This window comes from Scheffersomyces spartinae (genome assembly GCF_019049425.1).
Source record: "Scheffersomyces spartinae strain ARV_011 chromosome Unknown scaffold_4, whole genome shotgun sequence".
NCBI classification, from domain to species: domain Eukaryota; kingdom Fungi; phylum Ascomycota; class Pichiomycetes; order Serinales; family Debaryomycetaceae; genus Lizanozyma; species Lizanozyma spartinae.
The window spans coordinates 111996-127531 of NW_025065051.1; the positions used below are offsets into that span (position 1 = coordinate 111996).

Here is a 15536-nt window from a genome sequence, read left to right on the forward strand (position 1 = left end):
TTACCAACAGAAAACTGTTCTATTGTTCAAGATATTTTCCATAATGATATCGGAATGCTAACTATTTAGCCATGGTTCTCTTGGTAAGTTCAGGGCAGTTTGCGGCAGCTTTCTTTTCAGGTTTCTTTGTTGCCGCTTCAGTTCTAGCAGCATGCGTAATCGTTAAAGAGTGTCGTTGCACCTTTCTTGCTACTGCGGGGCTCATTAGATCAGGAGCAGGAGGAGCCAATATGCCTATATGCTTAAAAGTAACAGCCGTTTGGACTGTTCTGACTTTCTTTGCTGTTTTTTTCGGAATAGCTGGTTGGACATAGATGAACCGGGACCTTCCAAAGTGAATGAGATTGATGCGGAACGGTCCAAGATATGATCATGTTATTTATATGGTGGTAAAATACCTACGGTATATACCTATTTTATTATTATTATTATTATTATTATTCTACTATAAAATAAAACCAACCAACCAACTAACCAACCAATAATAACCGTCCTTATCATATCCATTTTATCCCATATGATCACTCCATTGATTTGAACCTCCACAAAGTAATAGTGAATTAGTAGTATTGGTATCGCTCGTCTCCAATGTCTTGAATGTACTCAAGTAATCCATTGTTTTCAAACTCATATAAGGTTGAGGAGATCGACTATCCTGTAAATATTTCCACATCATTTGGTCCATTTTAGGATTCAAAGCCAACTTATTCTGTTGATGAATTTTAATAAACTTGGAGAAATCAACTTTACTCATGTGTTTAAATAAATCATCACCATAAAATGCACGATCAAAGTATTTGGGGGTCGATAATCCTTCATCGAGATCCCAACTGGCAATGTTATCGTCAACGATTTCATCCTGTTGGTAAGAAGATTCATTCCAGTTCTCAATCTTGGATGAAAGTGTATCTTGGGTAGTAGTAATGGTGTGTCTACTAAACTCTGATTCTTCACCACCAACAAGTGCAACGGTAGCACCTGCAACGGCATCTGCTGCAGCTTCGCTGGTTCCTCTCGGCGTATTATTGCTTGTAGTCAAAGAAAGTATATCTGATTCATGAGCACTTTGTTGTGTGTTGGTTACACTTCCTGCTGTTGATAGTGGCTGGAACAACACATACAGTGATTGATCATCAGACAATATGCTATTGGATTCCTTCAAGTCATATTCTTGGTCAAGCACCAGTAATGAGTTCTGTTGACCCGATTCCTGTTGTGGCTTCGGATTGGGGTATGTGAAAAGCTTATAATGGAACGAAGTCCCTTGATGTTGTGCCATGATATACTAAAAAATAACTATAGCAGCTAGCAGTAATAGATGACAGTAACAATACACTAATGAAACAATACAGTACTTTAATATAGTAATAAACAGTGTATGAATATACTTAAGCACGGCTTTAAGAAATCCGTAAGTCAAACGTGATTTGTTGAGTTGTGGCATCCCCATTCCCCATTCCGATTAGGGTCAGTCATTTGATATCCGATAAGGAGAAGCTCTATATGTAGGGATACTGGTAGCGCGTAGGGAAGATCTCATAAGGTAGTGAGACGTATAAGGTGTGTAGTGCTACCACAAGTACAGTACAACATACTAGTAAATGGACACATACTGTTTAGTAGATACAACCAATTACGCCACTACAATTACAAACAGTACGACTTATTGATGGTGACTCAACAACCAGTAATGTAAACTGCGCACTTGGAATAAGTTCGATTCCATTGCTATAACTAATGTTAGTGACAATTCCCAAGTCAAATAACAACAGGTAAACGGTTGGTTAAAATATCAGATAGGGGTGAAAGACTATTAAGATGGAAGTTTTTATCAACATACAAAATTCAGTTGAACTATGCAATAAAATTTGTATCATCACTTTAACATTTCATAAACCTGTAGCTTATTAAGAACTCAAACATACCATTAAAAATATCTGATCGTAGAGTTTTATCAAACCATTGTTGTAGTAATAATTTAATCTGTTTAAAAGCAGACAATAATGTACAACAAGAATATAAACTTTTAAGAAGAAAGAAGTAGTTGTTAAAAATTTTTCCATTGAATTGATGTCTTTCTTTTTATGTATGGAGATTTCAATCGCAATATGAATAGGTCGTGCACTGTGTCAAGAACATTCATTCAACCACATTTTATATTCACCTCATGACTAATGTAATTATGTTCACTTCTTCCTATTCACTACAACAATGGCAGTCAAGGGATTAGGTCAATTGGACCTGGAATATGATGGTATGTGTTGGAATGAAAGAACTACTACGTGTTGTTGATAGCTACTAACAAATATCGTTTCAAGGCTCTGACTTAAGAGTTGGGATCATTCATGCAAGATGGAATAAAAAGATCATTGATGCATTATTAGAAGGTGCAGTTAAACGTTTGAAGGAGTTCGGTGTTAAGGAATCAAATATTATTATTGAATCTGTTCCTGGATCCTTTGAATTACCTTATGGCAGTAAATTATTTGTGGATAAGCAAAAAGCATTGGGAAAGCCTTTAGATGCTATCATTCCTATTGGAGTACTTATTAAAGGTTCTACCATGCACTTTGAATACATTTGTGATGCTACTACTCGTCAATTAATGAAATTGAATTTCGAATTGGGTATACCAGTTATCTTTGGTGTGTTAACTTGTTTAACTGAGGAACAAGCCTTTGCCAGAGCAGGTTTGATTCCAGGTAAAATGCACAATCATGGTGAAGATTGGGGAGCAGCAGCTGTAGAAATGGCTATCAAGTTTAAATAGGTAATTGTATTTTGGTTTAATTCTTATATAACTATTTACAATGTTAACATACTCCACTTAGAAAGTTAATACATAAAATGAAACTATACCAAAAAAATAATGCCTTCACTCAGATTCGAACTGAGGATCTCCTCATTACTAGTGAGGTGCCTTACCAACTTGGCCATAAAGGCTTGAATATGGGAGAATATGCGACCCCGGTGAGGATCGAACTCACGATCTCAAGATTAACAGTCTTACGCCTTAGCCAGCTTGGCCACGGAGTCCCAATTCATGTCAGCCAAGGAGGGATTTCGGCCAAGATGTACCAACGTGGCGTGCGGGAGTAACTTCAAAATTTGGATCCAGGTAACCTCTATGAATGAATAGGCATTCTATAATTCTAGGTAGTTTTCGAATATACGGTCTCTTTCAAAAAATGAGAACCTTTCATACATAGTAGATTAAATTCAACAAATTTAGTTCTTCTAATTATTAAGATAATTTCAATAAGGCATTCGAAGACTCTAATAAACTAGTATCTCTCTATTATTTTGAAGACGACTTTACTGACTAGGAAAATTATAATGTGAGCTTCTGAAAATTACTGAAAAACCACAAAAACTTAACTATTGAAGCTTTTTGACTGTAGAACCTTCAATATTCAGACGGAACCCTATTGTGTAAATTATTAAAACGAAAAAAAAAAAAATCAAACAGAGAAGCAGTAAACCGGTTCATATACTAGACTTTTGTATGTGGCAGCCTCCAAAGACCTATATTCCTGAGAATTTCTGATTATTTTTAACGAAATACACAATGTAAATACCAGCAATTATGTCTAAAAGACTCAGCTCCACTCAATGAATCTTATTACAACTTCCTCACCTTCAAATGCAACTGATTTCTAAACTTTATTATTTCAGTGCCCAAAGTATCTTATTTCACACTCACTATTATATTAAGATTTTATGGAGTATTGCATTAGTGTATGGCTGAGGTGAATTATGGGGACTGTTTGTGTAACTACGGAACGCGCGAGGCAAAATTCAAACTCAATCCCCAAATAAAACCAAACAACAATTGTCCATCATCCCTATACATTAACCAACCATAATCAATTGAGAGGAATAATGTTGAAGTCCGCTGTTCGTTCGTTTTCGGTCTCTGCCACCCGCAATGCTTTCGCTAGAATGCAATTGTTAGGAACTGTCGGTAGTGTTAACTTCAGAGAAACCAAAAATGGTACAAAGTTCATCAACTACTCATTGGCCGTCAACCAATACGACCCTTCAAGCGAAGATAACAAGACTACCGATTGGTTCAACGTTAGCGTTTTTGATGAAAAACAAATCTCTGCTTTTGAAAAGTTCTTAAGACCTGGTGCTCAATTGTTTGTTGAAGCTGATGTAAGACAACGTGTTCTTGTGGATGAAGAAGGTGAAAACAAACACACATTGACTTCTTTGAAACAAGTCAGATTCGACGTTGTTAGATTCCCAAAGAAACTCGAAGAATCTGAAGATACTGAAGGTCATTAATGTCCATTGACCGGTGTTGTATTATTACAAGGCAGTTTTTTTACTTAGTATTATTATGAGATATCTCCATATATGTATTATCCCTGAATAAAGATTTCACTTAACTCTTTGTTGTAAATGTACCACATATACTCATGTGAATACTTAGATAAAACAACATAGTTTACGTTATAACATTTGTTCAACGGTAGCGCGCACTCATGAAGTGCACTAACCAATATATTTAAAAATTTTAACAATTATAAACACAAGTCAAGTCTAATCAAAGACTGTGATCTACAATTACTACTACTACCCATTGATCGAACATCGGGAATCATGCTGTTACTAACAGCAAGTAAGAATTCTTCCCAATTGGGACAGACATCGACTGATTCCAAATTCATAGCCCCCACTTTACATTTGTCTGATGCAGCATTCGATGGGTTGCAATTTCAAGAACAAGGCAACAATATGGTTGATAGTTCCAAAGATTCTTCTAGTAGAAGATATTTTACTTTCAGAAATATGGAAGCATCTAGTGAAGTCAATTATAAGATCCACGTTTCCAATTTTGCCAATTTACCACCCTTAAAGTTGGCTTCCAAATATATATCTGATTTGACCAAAGTAGATTCCATGACTCCATCAGATATTTATTCCGATGAGCACATAAACAAGTCTGGAGCTGGATTGGATCATTATTTTTTTGATTATGAAAAGGGATTAGGAGAATTATCAAGATTTGAAAAGATTAAACAACTTGATTTACCCAATAAGTTTTTTGAAGAATACAATTCAACAGAATGTATCACCAAAATTGGAATGTTTCCTGAAATATCTAGAGCTTGGATAATTGTTGATAATAAATTAACTTTATGGAATTATAAGTTACCTCAATCTTCATTTAATGAAAGTGCTCAATTTTTTACTATTGATCAATTAAAGCATTCTATTTTAACTGCTAAATTGGTTAAACCAAGGGAGGGAGTTTTTGTTAAGGAAGTTAACTATTTGCTTATTATTTCCACTGTAACTGACATTCACATATTCTTAATCGAATATAATGAATCAACCAACTCTTTAGAGGTTTTCAATCCCAATTTGTCAGTGTCAACTCAAGGATTAATCGTTAATAAGTTTGCAGTTCATCTGAAAACAAATGAAATTTATTTCAGTGGAGAGGGCAATGGAGTAAATGTGTGGAGATTAGAGTACACTAACAAGTCAAGTTTCATTAAGAATAAATGTGATAAAACTTGTTTAACCAAAAGTGGTATATCAAGTGTCCTTCCCATTAGTAAGATATCTGGCTTTGATTTCTTTTCGACTGATTCATCATCTAATACTAATACTAATAATAATAATACAAATAAACCGGAAAATCAAAAGGTTCAAGAATTTATTTCTCAATTGGTCGTTGATTCCGAAAGAGATGTCTTATATACCTTATCAAATAAGTCTTGCATACGTGCTTACAAGTTATCAAAGGGTCAAGAACAATTTACTCAACATAGTCATATTTCTCCATCTGAAATATTCAAAGCAATTGCTTCATTGTTTGTGAATTCCCAAAATATCAAGGCGTTTCTGAAGTTTCGTATAATGACCATCACCACTGTTTCAGCCGAAGAGTCGTCTAACGTTCAACTTGTTGCTGTTACCAATTATGGCTTTAGAATTTTTTTCAAGTTGGGATCTTCTGCTTCATTTTCATCGTATTTTCTGAAATCATTAGGAACGTCTTATGGATTGAAAATGTCTGTTGTTACAGTTAAATTTCCTCCATCAAAGGATTTACCTCAAGCAAATCCAGAATTAGATTCCTTTACTAGGAATAAACAATACCTTTCTCAAATGGTTTTAAACCAACAACAGTCAACTTTATTACAAAATACAAAGCTTGGAAAGGTTATAAGTCCTGGTGTGTTCATTTGTGTGAAAAGAACGAAAGGCTCAGATAAGTTGTATGTTTCCACTACAAATTATGGAATCTTGAAGAAGACAAACAAGGTTGTGGAAGATGCAGAATTTTTAAATATTAATGATAGAGTGGATGAAAACTCTGCCATTTTCATACATGATATTGTTCAATTAACTCCTTCAATGAATGCGACCAATACCCCCAATGGATATGCCAATATTCTTGCCAGTCAATACACAAAGGCCCCATTGCAATTTGCAGTGTTAACCAATTTTGGTATCAGCATTTATCAATATAGAACTCCAGATAGAATTTTAAAGGCTTGCAATGAAGAGGTCCTTGAAGTATTTATTGGTGAAAACGGGTTTGAAGAAGCATGCTCATCATTATTGTATTTGGCATGTTCGTATGGGAATTCTACTGAATTATACAAGCAACAAGCAAAGTTTTATTTTGCAACATTAGGGAATAATGCTAGACTCTTAGAGTATTCTCCGGCATCAGCACAAGTTGGCGAGCATACTTTGCCCTATAATCAAATGGTCAATATTGCCAAAAATGATTCACATCCCACAGTTGAACAGGTCGTTTTGAGTGATAGATTTTATGGTACATGTATGTTGATATCAAGAATCTTCAGGGATTATTGGAATAGCAAGGTATTTATTCCATTACCGCATATTAAAATTGATTCTAATGGAAGACTTGAACTTTCCTCCGTGAGCGATGATAATTTGTTGATAAAAGGATTAGGCATTAATAAGAAAGAGATTGAGTTTTTTATCGGATCAATCATTGTGTTGATTGAATTTTTTGTTGAAAGTGGAAGCAAGATTCAAGGTTTGAACACACCAAATTATAGTTCTGATCCTAATAAGTTTGCAGCAGAGGTTTGTATAAGGGCAGAACACATTGCATTTACTTCAGTTTTGAAGTCTTTAGGAGCTATTAAAGAAGGTTTGAGTTTCCTTATGGTTTTAATTGAAGAAATGGAGACCAATGAAACCAACTTTAGTGATATTATGAAGTTTTTATCACTTAATATCCAAGTTAACTTATTACAGTTGACATTTAAGGATTTATTATTGCCTGGAAGAGACGTAAGAAATTTAATCAAAGATTTACTTTCTTCCATAATTAATAAGAATATCTTGAAAGGTGGTTCTATTGATTTAATTGCTTCTTCCTTAAAGGGACGTTGTGGCTCATTTTGCTCTGCTGATGATGTTTATATTTTCAAGGCCATTGAGAATTTGAATAGAGCAAAGAATATTGGTAACAGAGACAATGAGTTGAAGATCAAGTTTTTAAAGAACGCTGTTGAACTCTTTGAAAAAGCATATGATTCACTTACTTTAGAAAACATTGAGAATTCCATAAACATCATGCTTGATTTGGAATTTTATACTGGAGCTGTTGATTTGTTACTTAAATTAGCACTGAAAATTGGGACTTTACCAGCTATCGTTCTTCCAGTGAACTCTGAATTATTTAATGGTGATTTACAAAAATCATCAAATGCCATTACAAAGGCCAATGAAAATGCTAAGAAGAAGAAACAATTATACGACATGGTTTTTAATATATTGGTAAGAGTGGATGTTAAGACAATTCAAGTCCATGAAACACATAATCAGCTTAGGATTAATGAGCTTGTGGAAATAAGAGATACGGTGTATCAAATATGTTTTGCCTCAAATGATAGAGCTTTCCAATATGATTTCTATCAATGGTTTATGAATCAAGGTGCAAATGAAAGATTATTGGATATTAATACACCATTTATTTTACCATTTTTAGAGGAGAAGGCTCAAAAGGATTTGATATGCAGTGATTTATTATGGTTATACCATGCCAAACGGGAGAACTATTTTGCAGCAGGACAAATTCTTTATTCATTGGCCGTAAGTGAATTCCATTTAACATTGGATCGTCGTGTTGAATATATGTCTAGAGCTAATGGGTTTTGTAATTGTACCTGTCCTCCTAATTTGAGACAAAAGATGATTCAATTGTCTACACAACTTCAAGAGTTACTTGATGTGGCTTCACTTCAATTGGATATATTGACTACTATTAGGAACGATTCAAGAATTAGTGTGGAAAACAAAAAACTTGCTGAAAATGCCTTGGGTTTCAAAGTTTTAGGAATCAGTGAATTATTCAATGATTATACTGATCCCTTGGGATACTATGCCTTAAGTTTACTTGTATTTAAGATATCTGACTACAAGAATTCGGATGAGATCCTAAAGAGATGGACATTATTGTTTGAAAAGATTTACCATAAATTCGTTAGCATGGAAGCTGGATCTCGTGATGCACTTTATGTTTCTATTGAGAAGATCTTCCATTCTATATCTCCCAAATTATCGTCAAGTGACTTGATATTCCCCATTGACGAATTGATAAAGATGATAGCCAAAACCATTCACGAAGCGGAAGCTGAAACCAAGGACCCACAACAAAAACCACCTCAAGGATATCTCATTGAGTTATTCATCAAATCTGGTATCAACTATGACAAGTTGTACCATGTGATAAAATCGTTGATTGAACAGAATGCCTATGAAGTGTATCCCAAGTTCACAGACTACCTCAAGAAGGAAATGCTATATCTTATACAGCAATGGTATAAGACGGATAAGATGTTGAGAGAACTTATATCTGGGGATAAGATCCGGGGATTGACTTCGTATTCATTAGAGAGTGACCCTATACTTGGACTCGAAGGGCATAATATTTAAAGTACATACCTATACATACAGTTAGTTTATTTCATAGAAACTTCCCTTTTGACCATCAAACTTCTCCTTATTGAAATGTTCCATAGGTCTCAAGGGGATAGAAGTATGCGTATGTGAATTCAGATCTATGGTTGAAAGATAAGGAAGTATACCATCCACCAATAAGGAAACCGCATGAGGTTCTGGACCTCTGGGCATGACTACGTCAGCGTATTCCTTTGTGGGAAAGATGAACTCGCTCATTTCCTCTCTAGACTTCTCCATGTATTCATATAAGATGTCTTCCAACGTAGATACCTTGTTTTGAAGCACATCTCTTCGTATCCACCGGATCAACCTGGTGTCCAGATCACTGTCTATGAACACTCTCATATGGGAGATGTTGCGAAGCTCTTTGTTGTACAAGGCATACAAGCCATAGACGATGAATACTGTTTGGAAGTCTTCACTTTCTGAATTGGCTTGAATGTAATTCCGTACTCCATCAAAGTCGAACCGGGATGGTTTGGTTGAGCACGAGGAGGAATCAACAACCTTATAGTCTTCCAAGTCTAACTTGACGATGTTTAGCTTATTTGATTTCTGTAATTTCTGTAGCTCCTCTTTGAGCAAACTAGCCGTCGACTTCTTCCCTGCCGCATGACCCCCACCAAGGAGGACCACTACACATTTATTGGTCATGAAGATGATGCCCGAAGTAGTTGGGTGAAGATGACGATGATGATGATGAGCATCGAAAATTTTAATAAATGTATAACATAGCATTACATCAAGTCATTTCACACAGTCGTTACAGTCAGGAGCTCTCGCAGGACCGTTAATCAGACAGTCATACAGTCAATCATATAGTTACTCCCACTATGGACCAGTTTGATAGAGATCAGGATGACGAACTCCAGTTCAGTCACAAGTCAAGCAAGAACATTAAAGTGCATTCAACATTTGAGTGCATGAAACTCAAACCAGACCTACTCAAAGGTATCTACAGTTATGGATTTGAGGCTCCATCGGCTATTCAATCCAGAGCCATCATGCAGATTATCAATGGTAGAGATACCATTGCACAAGCCCAATCAGGAACAGGGAAAACAGCCACCTTCTCCATAGGAATCTTGCAAGTGATAGAGTCCAAATCCAAAGAGTGTCAAGCATTAATCTTATCTCCCACGAGAGAATTGGCCGTTCAGATCCAAGGAGTAGTCAAACATTTAGGTAACTATATGAATATTCAGACCCATGCATGTATTGGAGGAACACAACTTGGAGAAGACCTAAAGAAGTTGAAGCAGGGCCAACAAATTGTTAGTGGGACCCCAGGAAGAGTATTGGATATGGTGAAAAGACGGAACTTAAACATTAGAAACGTCAAAATGTTAATATTGGATGAAGCAGATGAGCTTTTCCTTAAAGGGTTCAAAGATCAAATCTATGAAATCTACAAGTTCTTACCAAGTAATGTTCAAATTGTCATTGTTAGTGCCACTATGTCAAGGGAAGTTCTTGAACTCACCAATAAGTTTACCACTGACCCGGTGAAAATCCTTGTGAAGCGTGACGATGTTACATTGGAGGGGATCAAGCAGTTCCACATTCAATGTGAAAAGGAAGACTGGAAGTTCGATACACTCTGTGATTTGTATGATTCGTTGACCATCACCCAAGCAGTCATCTTCTGTAACACGAAGGTTAAGGTCAATTGGTTAGCAGAGCAGATGCGTAAACAAAACTTCACGGTAGCTTCAATGCACGGTGATATGAAACAAAATGAAAGAGACTCCATTATGAATGATTTCCGTTCGGGTAGTTCAAGAGTGTTGATCTCAACAGATGTGTGGGCCAGAGGGATTGATGTTCAACAAGTGTCGTTGGTAGTCAACTACGATCTTCCTTTAGATAAGGAGAATTACGTCCATAGAATTGGTAGATCCGGTAGATTTGGTCGGAAGGGGGTTGCTATAAACTTGATCACCAAAGATGATGTTTCGGGACTTCGAGAGATTGAACGGTATTATTCGGTTAAGATAAAGGAAATGCCTGCTAATATCAATGATCTAATGTAATATACAGAGTATAGACCATACAGTATACAGACAGGCAACATACAGACAACAGACAGCAGATATTCTATATTCTACTATAGTGACAGTAGAACATACAGACAAAAGTGTATGCTAATCATGTATTTGCACCCATTCCCAACCGGTGATCTCATCGGACAGTAGTGTCTCCAGCACAAAAAACCAATACTCATCTCATGAGATTTTTTCAAACCGTCTCTAATAACAATCTACTTCCCTCCCTTCTACTCCTGTGAATCATTAACTATGGCTGACTTGGATCCTCAGTTCGTTTCCTTAGTAGAATCTACCTTGTTGGAGGCAGTGGACGCAACCACTGCCGGCAGTGCAGCTGAAAAGTTGAAAAGTTTGACTGCAAATGAATCAGCCATCCCTGCCTTTATCAGCATAGCCCAAACTGGACGTAATGATATTGGAATGTTGGCTTTGGTTGAAGCCAGAAAGTTGATTAAAGCCAAATGGGAAACTTTGAACCCTCAACTCCGTGATTTCATCAAGCAACAATTGTTGACTGTTACTTTTGAACACACCAATGAAAGATCAAGACATCTTTGTGCTGAATGTATTGCTGCAATTGTTCTTACTGACGCTGAACCGGAATTCTTAACCCAATTGATTCCTACTTTAAATAATGCCATTCAAGATTCAGTTCAACAAACTAGAGAAACCGCTGTGTATACTTTATATCTGATTTTGGAGACCGAACTGCCTACTTTAGTTGAAAATGCTGGTGATTTTGTTTCCTTATTTTCAAGACTTTTAACTGATTCTTCAAGTCAAGTTAGAATAGATTCTATTCGTTCTTTGGACATTTTGGGTCAATTCCTCGACCAATCAGTGGACAAGCTTCCAAGACAACATGTTGAAGCTTTCCAAGCTTCCATCCCTGGTATGATCGCTATTGGTAAAGATACCGTTGTTTCAGACATTGATCAAGCTACCACAATTTTCCAAATTTTTAACAGTATGCTACTTTTGGATGAGGCCGTTTTAGGTGACGCTTTCCTTTTGTTACTTGAATTCTGTACTGAAGTAGCTGCTAATGCTTCTGTTGACGAAGACGTTAGAATGTTTGCTTTGAATTGTTTGATTGAATGTGTTGACTACAAAAAGCAAAAAATAGTTTCCAACAAATTGGGTCCTAAGCTTACTTTATTAGCAGCCAAGATCGCTTCTGAAGAAGTTGACGCTGAAGAGGAATTGGAAACTGAAGATGAAGAACACGAAAACGAAGAAAGTTCCTCTAATGCTTTGGCTTTAAGATTTATCCAAACTTTGGCCAATGAATTACCTGCTTCCCAAGTCATCGTACCATTTTTTGATGCTTTCAACTCAATGATCTCATCTCCAAACCAATTTGAAAGAAGAGCTGGCTTCTTAATCATTGCTAATTGTGTTGAAGGTTGTGAAGAACACATTTCCTCCTATCTTCCAAAGTTGATGCCAGTTTTAATCAATGGTTTAAAGGACCCTGAAATTCTTGTCAAGTTGGCTACCTTGAAGTGTTTAAACAACATTATCTTCACATTAAAAGATGAGGTTGCTTCTCATCATGAACAATTGTTACCTTTGGTTATTGACACCATTGACAATACCAAATCCGTCATGGTCTACAAATATGGTTGTCGTGTTTTAGACTCTCTTATTGAGTACATGGACCAAGACACTATTGGTAAGTATTTGGAACCTTTGATGAACAAATTATCTCATATGTTACAAGAAGCCAATACTTCTTCTTTGAAAAATGTCATTGTTTCTGCTATGGGATCTTCTGCATTTGCTTCTGGTAAGATGTTCACTCCATATTTACCTACTGCCATTCAAACTTTCGAACCTTTCATTCAAAATGCCGGTAATATTGAAGGTATGAGTAATGATGATATCGAATTGAGAGCCTTGACATTAGAAACTATTGCTGTTATGGCCAAGGCTGTAGGTTCTGAAGGGTTCCAAGATTATGCCAGTCAATTGGTTGAAGCAGCATATGGTGCATTATCTAGTGAAAGTCACAGAATTCGTGAAGCTGGATTTGCATTTATTGCTGATATGGCAAAGGTTTTCGGTACTCAATTTGCTTCTTCTTTGAACAATATTGTTCCATTAATTCTTAAGTCTTTGGAACAAGAAGAACCTCTGATTTTGGCTGATGTCAATGAAGAAGAATACGAAGAACTTCTTAAGGTTTACACTGGTATTACTTTTGAAAAGGAAATTGCTATTGTTGCATTGGGTGAATTGGCTTCCGGTACGGGTAAAAGCTTTGCACCATTCGTTACCACTACTCTTGAAGTCCTTACAGAAGAATTCAAGAATGGCACTTTAAGTGAAGTTTCTTTAAATTGTATGTGGAGAATTGCTAGATCAATGTATTTTGCATCTAAAGGTGAAGATTTCAAATACCCTAAGGGAATTCTTACAGAACTGTATGTTGAACCAACTGTCTTGGAGTTAATCAAACATGTTAGAGCATTATGTCTTGAAAACTTACTGGAAGATGATGACGATTACACCAACTGTTCAATCTTAGAGAACTTGAGTAATGAAATCGATTTAATGGGTGCCATTGTTGTCATGGATCCTCATGATGGAGATCAATCGTTATTTAAACTTTGTGAATTGGTTCAAGCCATTTTAGCAAGAATTTTAGACGAATCTGAAGCTGATTTCATTGAAGATTCTGCTCAACTTTATAAGGACTGTTTGGAAGTTTTGGTTTCCCTTAGTTCATGTTTAGAGGAAGGATTTGAACCAATTTTCACAAAATTCCACCCTGTTTTAGTTGCTAACAGTACTGTTAAGGACAAAGAGTTTAGATTGGCATCTGTTGGAGCCTTAGCTCAAATTTCTGCTGGATTAAAGCAAAACAACCCCAAGTTCCAAGAATTATTAGAATTGTTCATCGACAGATTGACCAATGATAAAAATTTGGATGTTCGTGGTGATTCCGTTTATGGTGTGGGTATTATAATTGAGAATGCTGAATTCAATACTAGCCCCATTTACCCAACATTATTAAGCTTGTTGAATGATTTATTGAGTAAGACTGACCGTAGAGCTGGTAAGTTAACCAGTTCTGCCGGTGAAGATGATGAAGAATTAGAAGCCAAGTTGGAAGTCATCAACAGAGCATATGCCAATGCTTGTGGATGTGTTGGTCGTATGGCTTTGAAACACCCTGAACTGGTCCCATTACCTGTTGTGTTACCAATTTTATTGAATCATTTACCATTGGAAAATGGATTAGAAGAGAACCAACCAATCTTCAATTTATTGATCAAATTATATGAAACCAAGAGTGAAATTGGCGTTCAAGCATTACCTCAAGTGATTGATATGTTTGCTAAGGTTTTCACCAAGGAAGCTGAAAGATTGAAGTTGTTAGGATCTTCCACAATTGGTAGAGAGGAGGAGTTTGAAGGGTTGAATCACTTCCCTGTGGAAGGATTGAAGGAAAAGGTCATTAACTTGTTGAAGTTTTTAGACTCTGAGTATCAAGGGGTTGTCAGTGGCAACCAAGTGTTGAAGCTGGTTATTGCATAAAAAATATAAAAAGAGTTAGATTGCTTATATTATTAGTGACTGTGTATTGTAGTGTATAGTTTACATTTATCAAATAGATGATAGTAAAGATTTCAAGCAAGTTTGCTCTTCAATTAGGTAAGTGTGGAATGATCCAGACCCGTAAAGTGAATCAGCGAAACAGCAAAACGTCGACAACTATTTATTTTATTAATGTCTATTTGTTTAGCGTAAGCAGAATAGACTAACTTGCAACCAAAAGTACATGGAACAAATGTCTCGAACACTTATTTAATTATGGGAGTGAGTTTCGCAACTTTTGATGCCAGTTTCTAAGCTGAAAGTGGTGGAGAGCAACGTTATCGAAGATCCTACACTACGTGTTGAAGATTCCCGTTTAGTGTGTGATTACTTAGTGTAATTGGAGCATTTAAATGAAAACCGCATTGGTGTACTCGGTGTCGCTGGTGGAGCTGGCTATTCCATTCTACATAGAAAATCTCTAGGTGGAACGGAACTATTAGTTTCAGACATGGTTTTCATCAAAAAGGCTACAAGATCAGGAGAATGTCGCTGTTTGCAGCTTTTATTTAATATAAAACTGACCATGAGCTGCAAAGTTATTTCTGAGAGGTTTTGTATCCATTACTACCATGGGCTTCAGTTTCAAGCAACTAATGTTTACTGCGAACAAGCCCAAATTGTATTACCATACTCGGCTTTGATCACCTTCTACATACACCAAGTGCGGCATTTAGCATTTTCGCTAAGAAGACTAACAAGTGCTTCTAAAACAGAGATTGAGCTTAAAGTCATTGATATGCTTAAACAGCAGCATGTTATGGCATGGGAATATACAATTTTCTTATATCTTAGTTCACTGTAAACTTGCTACCGCGGATGTAGGGTTGGAGTTGCATTATTTCCATAGACGACCACATTCGGAAGGTGTAGCGACGAAAAGAAACAAATGAAATCCAAAGGGTCTTTGATTTGACT

The 15536-nt window shown here is 36.2% G+C and overlaps 7 protein-coding genes and 2 non-coding genes across 9 annotated transcripts; 5 read left to right on the forward strand and 4 right to left on the reverse strand.

Annotated features, from left to right (window-relative positions):
- Positions 1-508: 508 nt before the first annotated feature.
- Positions 509-1279, reverse strand: KQ657_003678 (uncharacterized protein; the record flags this gene model as incomplete). Its single annotated transcript, XM_043194379.1, has 1 exon — positions 509-1279. The coding sequence occupies one exon, from the start codon at positions 1277-1279 to the stop codon at positions 509-511; it is 771 nt and encodes a 256-aa protein (XP_043050703.1).
- A 932-nt stretch (positions 1280-2211) lies between these two features.
- RIB4 (lumazine synthase) lies at positions 2212-2770 on the forward strand (the record flags this gene model as incomplete). Its single annotated transcript, XM_043194380.1, has 2 exons — positions 2212-2254; positions 2319-2770. The coding sequence occupies 2 exons, from the start codon at positions 2212-2214 to the stop codon at positions 2768-2770; spliced, it is 495 nt and encodes a 164-aa protein (XP_043050704.1).
- Positions 2771-2870: 100 nt separating this feature from the next.
- Positions 2871-2943, reverse strand: KQ657_003680. The gene has a single exon. It is a non-coding gene; the product is annotated as a tRNA-Thr (tRNA).
- Positions 2944-2962: 19 nt separating this feature from the next.
- KQ657_003681 lies at positions 2963-3036 on the reverse strand. The gene has a single exon. It is a non-coding gene; the product is annotated as a tRNA-Asn (tRNA).
- Positions 3037-3882: 846 nt separating this feature from the next.
- On the forward strand, positions 3883-4290 carry RIM1 (Rim1p; the record flags this gene model as incomplete). The annotated part of the gene is made up of 1 exon (XM_043194381.1): positions 3883-4290. One exon carries the CDS (start codon positions 3883-3885, stop codon positions 4288-4290), a length of 408 nt encoding a protein of 135 aa, XP_043050705.1.
- Positions 4291-4608: 318 nt separating this feature from the next.
- On the forward strand, positions 4609-8940 carry KQ657_003683 (uncharacterized protein; the record flags this gene model as incomplete). The annotated part of the gene is made up of 1 exon (XM_043194382.1): positions 4609-8940. The coding sequence occupies one exon, from the start codon at positions 4609-4611 to the stop codon at positions 8938-8940; it is 4332 nt and encodes a 1443-aa protein (XP_043050706.1).
- Positions 8941-8961: 21 nt separating this feature from the next.
- Positions 8962-9621, reverse strand: KQ657_003684 (putative uridine kinase; the record flags this gene model as incomplete). The annotated part of the gene is made up of 1 exon (XM_043194383.1): positions 8962-9621. The coding sequence occupies one exon, from the start codon at positions 9619-9621 to the stop codon at positions 8962-8964; it is 660 nt and encodes a 219-aa protein (XP_043050707.1).
- A 179-nt stretch (positions 9622-9800) lies between these two features.
- On the forward strand, positions 9801-11000 carry FAL1 (ATP-dependent RNA helicase; the record flags this gene model as incomplete). Its single annotated transcript, XM_043194384.1, has 1 exon — positions 9801-11000. The coding sequence occupies one exon, from the start codon at positions 9801-9803 to the stop codon at positions 10998-11000; it is 1200 nt and encodes a 399-aa protein (XP_043050708.1).
- Positions 11001-11264: 264 nt separating this feature from the next.
- Positions 11265-14558, forward strand: KQ657_003686 (uncharacterized protein; the record flags this gene model as incomplete). Its single annotated transcript, XM_043194385.1, has 1 exon — positions 11265-14558. One exon carries the CDS (start codon positions 11265-11267, stop codon positions 14556-14558), a length of 3294 nt encoding a protein of 1097 aa, XP_043050709.1.
- Between the last annotated feature and the right edge of the window lie 978 nt (positions 14559-15536).